Here is a 6,338-nt window from a genome sequence, read left to right on the forward strand (position 1 = left end):
AAGTGAGAACCCTAGAAAGGGAGGTAAGAAAATCACCAGATTAAAGAGTACTTGTGCTTATATGCTCTTTTGTCTCATCTCTTCCTCCTTCTCCTTCTCTATGGCATTAATCACATGATCACAGGAATAATGGAAGAAGTGAGAATTTTGGCCAAGTCTGTGTGTTTGCAAAGTTATATGGGCTCTAAAGCTCAAGGTTGTGAAATATGAGTACATAGAACATGACCTTTCCAACAAGAGTGAACTTCTGTTGCACTGTAATTCAGTTTACAAGAAGGTTACAGTCCTTCTTCACCGAGAAAAACCGATTTCCGAGTCGATTGTCATCCTTGAATATGTTGAAGAAACTTGGACAGAGAATTATTTGTTGCTTGAAGATGCTTATGATTCGAAAAAATGGTGGATTCGAATGGAAATGAAAATGAAAATAGAGATTGGGTGGAGAGATCGAGAGAGAAGTAGAGAGATCAATTCAATTACAAAAATGGAGGAATTGTTTCTCTGCAAAGGAAAGATCGTGATGAGGCGGAGGGCTTGAGAAATGGAGATCGAGAAATAGAGATTAGGTGGAAAGATCGAGAAAGGGAGAGAGGATTAAACGGAAAAAAGATTGTCGTTAGGGGTAGCCATTAAATAAACTTATTATTTGATTTTTGGTTAAGATTCAAAATTTTGAAACACTTTTAGCTCTCGTTTGGATGCGCTTTTAAAATAATTGAAACCGTTTTTTGTGAAAATGATTTTAGAACCAATCCTTAGTAAAAATGCAAGTAAATCCTGAAAAAGCACTTCAAGTGCTTCCTAGAAGAAGCACATACAGAAGCACCAATTATGTGTTTTTGGAATCCAAAAAACATTTTCTCTAAATATGCTTTCAATTATTTTAAAAGTACATTCAAAATAGCCCTTAATTAGCTTTGCTTATTTTTTATACTTCAAATATTTTAGCCGTCAAGATTATAAAGGCATACGTCCAATCCAATCAATGGCTCCACAACTCGCCAACCAACTCATCACCCTTTTGAACAAACAAATCAGTCGAACAAAGCGACGGTGCTGGTCTTTCCACGTTATCATGCAGCTCATCCTGCTTTCGATTATGGACACGTGGAAAGCCAGTCGTTCATCGTACACAAACCTCGCACGTGCAGAAACTCTACGATAACAGGCCAGATCAGTTAGTCGCACGTACGAAACGCTTCCTATATAAATTCACTCCGACTGTAATTTGGAAGGCAGAAGCTGCTCTGCTGAAACGAGAAAGAGCGAACCTCCCCTCCCTGGCTCGCCGGAATAATCCCAATTTCCAGGTTTGAAATATCTGCCATTTATTTATTTTACAAAAAAACTCAAGATTTCTATTTAAATTAATTATTATTTCTGTTTTCTTGTTTCATTGTTTCATTGTGTGAGGATATTTTCAGTTAGATTGGTGATTTATAGTTTGATTAATTTTGCTTTGTGATCATCATTTTCAGTAATCCAATAGAAATGATCGTTTTTCCGGCGAATTCCGTTTCCAAGCTGACCTAGTAATCTGCCGAATAGCGTAGAGAAAGGGGGGAATCTCATTTTCGTTTTGCCAACTTGGGTTAAGGAGAATTCCATTATTTGTTGGTGGTCATGCCGTACCGTGTTCGTGAAAATCTATTCATCGGCAACATCAGCGATGCAGCAGAGATTCTCCAAAATGGTAGCACAGAGATCACGCATATTCTATCGCTTCTTAGTTCAGCGTCAATATCGTTTTTCTTCGAATGGAAGGGTTTAACAATTCCCACCACGGAAATTAAGAAGGTGTATGCTGGCGGGTCTGGTGGTGCCTCGGCTTCCGAGGGTGATTCCGGTGACGGGAAAAAAAGTTGTTCAGCGTCCGATAAGCTTCTGTACTTGTTGGAATATGCAGGCAAGGATTTGAAGCTGGTGAGAATGGGGGTTCCACTAAGAGATATGGAGAATGAAGATTTGTTGGATCATTTGGACGTGTGTTTGGATTTTATTGATAAGAGTAGAAAAGAGGGGTCTGTTTTGGTCCATTGCTTTGCTGGCGTGTCTAGAAGGTACTCATTATTTTGACCCTTTATCGTTCTTCTGTTTAGTTTTGTTCTGGTTCTCGTTAATACCTTCAAGCAGCTTGATTACCACAAGTGAACGTAGCTGCAGTTAGCTCTGTGTTGGTATTCATTCAACTTGATTCTAGGAACAACAAAGTTCTGTTTAAAGATACTTGTCCTCTTACCGAACGTTATGCAAATCCATTTCTTATAGCAAATCCACAATTGTTGAATAAAAGGTCGTACCCAGTGCACAAGGCTCCCGCTTTACGCAGGGTCTGGAAGAGGTGAATGTCGGCTAGCCTTACCCCCATTTATGGAGAGGCTGCTCCCAAGTCTCGAACCCGAGACCTATCGCTCATGGGCGAAGGCACTTGCCATCGCACCAAGTGCGACCTCTAAATCCACAATTGTTGAATGCGGACGATAAATTATCTTTGAACCCTTCATAAGGCTGAAACAGCATGTGAATTTTTTATAGTCTACCTGCTTTTACTGCGTGTCTTTTAATACTATTTTTGCTTGTTGGGACTGATAGTGTATCCTCTTCTCTTTTGGGTTTTATTTTTCTTAAACATGTAAGTTTTGTTAGAAAAGTTAACAATTAGAGCTGCGCACAATTCTGCAAACATATATCGGAAATTGTCAAAAGGCCCACATGCTCTTAGTTTTTCCAGTTTTCTGAATCCAAATTTATGGCGTTTTCAACCTTATTTGCATGTGTCCATTGCAGTGCAGCTATCATTACAGCATACCTGATGAGAACAGAACATCTATCACAAGAAGGTGTGACAAATCCATTTTAAGTATTGCTAGTCTTCATATATAGCTTATTGCTGCTGTTGTATTTTTTTGAAATCCAAATAGTTCTTGTCAGTTTGAGATAAAAATAGTTTTGACAAGCGTGTATAACTTGAAGGGGTATAAAAATGTCTAAGTAATTGCCTTGGGCGAAAAATACAGCCAATTAATGCTTAACTGCTCAGACTTTAATCCCTTTCTTCCCTCATACGTATTCCTACAGATGCATTAAACTCCCTGCGGCAAATCTGCAAGTCTGTTTGCCCCAACGATGGTTTTCTTGATCAGGTGATGCAAGACTGTCTTATAACACTTAATGACATTACATTCTGATATACTCATTTGCAATTAGCCCATAATGAATTTTACTCTTCTATTTTATCCTCGCAGCTAAAAATGTATGAGAATATGGGCTTCAAGGTGGATCATGCCAGCCCCATATATAGGTCCTTTCACCTGAAAGTATTAGGTACACTTTCCTTTCTTTTTTCTTTTCTCCACCTTCTCTCCCTCCCCCTCCACCTCTTTCCTTATGTCCCACATGATCTGTCTTAATGAAGGGATGATTGATACATCATGTTTTCATGTTTTAATTTTTTAAAATTTTGATGTAGGAGCTGATAAAAGAGTTCCATAGAGACTAGGCTATAATTCTTGTGCTTTAAGTGGCAAGTTATCATATTTCTGCTTTGCTTGAGTGTCATGTCATACTCATTATAAAACTTATTGTTAGAAAGATAGTAAGGAACATTGCCTTACCTATTTGGTTGTGCACCATTATAGGCTGGCAATGGATCATGCCATGTCTTTTGACCAGTTGAAAGCAATATATTTCACAAGCCCGACTATATAGAACCATGGGGTAATTAATCGCAATTTAAGCTTTATCTGTCATAGGTCTAAAGAAATTTTTTTCGAGAGAAGTGGATCAAGTGTTTTTTGTTTTCCAATATCAAAACTGCAACCTGTCTCCCCCTGCAGATGTTGAATCAACTTTTGGGTGGTTATTGCCCAATGAGTGTCTTTTAAGAAGTGTGAGGGATGGTGTTTTCGATGGAGTCAATGGTGGATTATTGCTCAACGGATGTCTTTGGGACCATGTGTTTCATTTTGATGCAGTCAGGTCAAATTTTTGATATATTTCGGCCTGCAAATAGGAGCATACTTTGGTGGATGTTGTAGTCCAACTTTGTAGCATATAGATAAAGTCTGTTTTGGATGGTAAATGGAAGAAACTCTGAAAGGAACTCCACAACAACAAAGCCTTTTCCCACTAAGTGGGGTCGGTTGTATGAATCCTAGTTCGCCATTGCACTCGGTTCTGTGCCACGTCTTCCGTTAGTTCCAAGTACTCTCAAGTCTTTTCTTAGAGTCTCTTCCAAAGTCTTCTTAGGTCCTCCTCTACTCCTTCGGCCATGAACCTCTGTCCCGTAATCACATGTTCTGACCGGAGCGTCAGGAGGCCTTTGTTTCACATGTCCAAACCACTGTAACTGATTTTCTCTCATCTTTCCTTCAATTTCGTCTACTCCTACTTTACCACAGATATCCTCATTCCTAATCTTATCCTTTCTCATGTGCCCACACATCCAACGAAGCATCCTCATCTCCGCTAATGGAGTTGAGTTATAACCCTTAAACTAATCGTAATCGTAACGATAAAAATGCTTAGGAGTACTAACATTAAAACAGCTAAAATGATGCTACAGTACCGGTGAACTCTAGCTGAAAATGTCTTGTCCCCTCATCTACCACCTAACCTATTAACAGAAGAAAATAAATGTTTAGTGGAACAGCAGTGACAATTTTGGAAGGAATAGGAAGAAATTTTTCTTTATGTTCATTTACTATGTGCATCGTTTGGGTCAGCACTTACTATGTGCATCGTTTGGGTCAGCACAGGATATGCCATAACATACTCATTTTCGGTGGAGTTTTCAAATTTATTGGTAAATGTGAATTTCTGTTTCGCTGCTATAATTGAAATACGCCCCGTCATTTCAGGTGAATCTTATCATCGTGGGAATAGAATAGACAGTTCTATATTTGGAGCAGATCCTGGTGTGGCTACTGAAGTTGCCTCTGGAGTGGAAGCAACTTCAAATGAAGGAAAAACTGTTAAACCAGCTTTCCGCTGCAAGAAATGTCGAAGAGTTGTTGCATTGCAGGACAATGTTGTGGATCACATTCCGGGTGAGGGAGAGCAATCCTTCGGCTGGCGCAAGCGAAAAAGTAGCAACTCATATAACAAGTCTGAGGATTCTGAATCTGAATGTTCATCCATTTTTATTGAGCCTCTAAAGTGGATGGCAGCAGGTAAATTTACATCTCTCAATTCCTTTTTTGTAGGCTCCTGTCCTTGTGACCTGCTTTGATTAATTTGGATACTGAAGAATTGGATGAGTACTCTTCCATTTTTGTACCCGTATGACCTGCCTTTTCCATTGCCACAATAGTTAATCAAGCAAGTAGCGGACTGTTGTCGAATGGGATTTACTTGGTTTCTTTAATTTGAGTGTTATGACATAATGACATAAATATTACCGTTGTTCAACTTGGATATTATATAATCAATTTGTAGCTTAAGATTCAATTAATTGTGAATTTATTAATTGCTGGTGGCATCTTCTCCATTACACAGTCGAAGAAGGTGCAATGGAAGGAAAGTTGTTCTGTGTGCATTGCGAGGCTCGCTTGGGTTACTTCAATTGGGCAGGCATCCAATGCAGTTGCGGAAGCTGGATCACCCCTGCCTTCCAGCTCCATAAAAGCCGAGTTGACGTCAGCACCATCTAATATCTGTCAAAAAAAAGGAGAAAGGGTCCAATACCTCTCCAAGGAATATTTAGAACTTTAGTAGTGCCAGAATACTGTGTAACAAGGTATAAAATTTCGGAGACAATCAGCTATCCACAGAGGAAAAGGAGTCTTGTTTATCAAGTTTTTCATACTGTGTACTGAGGTTTCAATTGAGCAGCTGCAGCCTGCAGCTAGAAAAATGCAGTGTTGATCTGTCTCATATAAGATTTTGGAGATTCGGGTTTTGTTTTTCGTTCTTTCGTACGGGAGCTCAGTTGGTGACTGAAAATGTTTCCATGGAGGTATGTTTGGCATGAACTGTTATGGTTACAACCAGAATTCAAGTCTGCTTTTTATCTCACTTGATTGATGTAGGGCATGTAATAACATGATAAGGTGGTACACGAAAGTACAAAATAACCTTTTCATCTGTTTCTGTTCAAAGTTCATGATGTTTGGTTAAAATGGTCCATTTGAGAAATTCACAGAACATGTCAGGTTGAGAGATTATCCAACAAAACGTTAAGAGCAAAGGCAGTTGAGATTAACAAAATGTTTTATGTTTTATCGCAAGTGACTCCTTACCACAGTAATGGAAATGAGTTGTGCCCTTGCATCTTGGCATGAGTTTGAATCTCATCAGCTCCTAATCTAACGTCTAATCTGACGAAATCTATTATTTGT

General features: G+C 39.0%; 1 protein-coding gene across 1 annotated transcript; it reads left to right on the plus strand.

Annotated features, from left to right (window-relative positions):
* Positions 1-1,160: 1,160 nt before the first annotated feature.
* LOC114820992 (uncharacterized) lies at positions 1,161-6,098 on the plus strand. The gene is made up of 7 exons (XM_029092501.2): positions 1,161-1,310; positions 1,479-2,060; positions 2,788-2,840; positions 3,079-3,143; positions 3,246-3,324; positions 4,860-5,171; positions 5,497-6,098. Exons 2-7 carry the CDS (start codon positions 1,624-1,626, stop codon positions 5,649-5,651), a joined length of 1,101 nt encoding a protein of 366 aa, XP_028948334.1. The 5' UTR covers positions 1,161-1,310; positions 1,479-1,623; the 3' UTR covers positions 5,652-6,098.
* Positions 6,099-6,338: the final 240 nt, after the last annotated feature.

This window comes from Malus domestica, chromosome 14 (genome assembly GCF_042453785.1).
Source record: "Malus domestica chromosome 14, GDT2T_hap1".
In the NCBI taxonomy this organism is placed as follows: Eukaryota; Viridiplantae; Streptophyta; class Magnoliopsida; order Rosales; family Rosaceae; genus Malus; species Malus domestica.

Excerpts from the sequence above, each read along its gene's own strand:
- LOC114820992 (XM_029092501.2), top strand. The coding sequence starts at position 1,624 with ATGCCGTACCGTGTTCGTGAAAATCTATTCATCGGCAACATCAGCGAT. Across the intron at positions 2,061-2,787 it reads TTTGCTGGCGTGTCTAGAAG|TGCAGCTATCATTACAGCAT; the intron begins GTACTCATTATT and ends TGTCCATTGCAG. Across the intron at positions 3,325-4,859 it reads CTTTCACCTGAAAGTATTAG|GTGAATCTTATCATCGTGGG; the intron begins GTACACTTTCCT and ends CCGTCATTTCAG.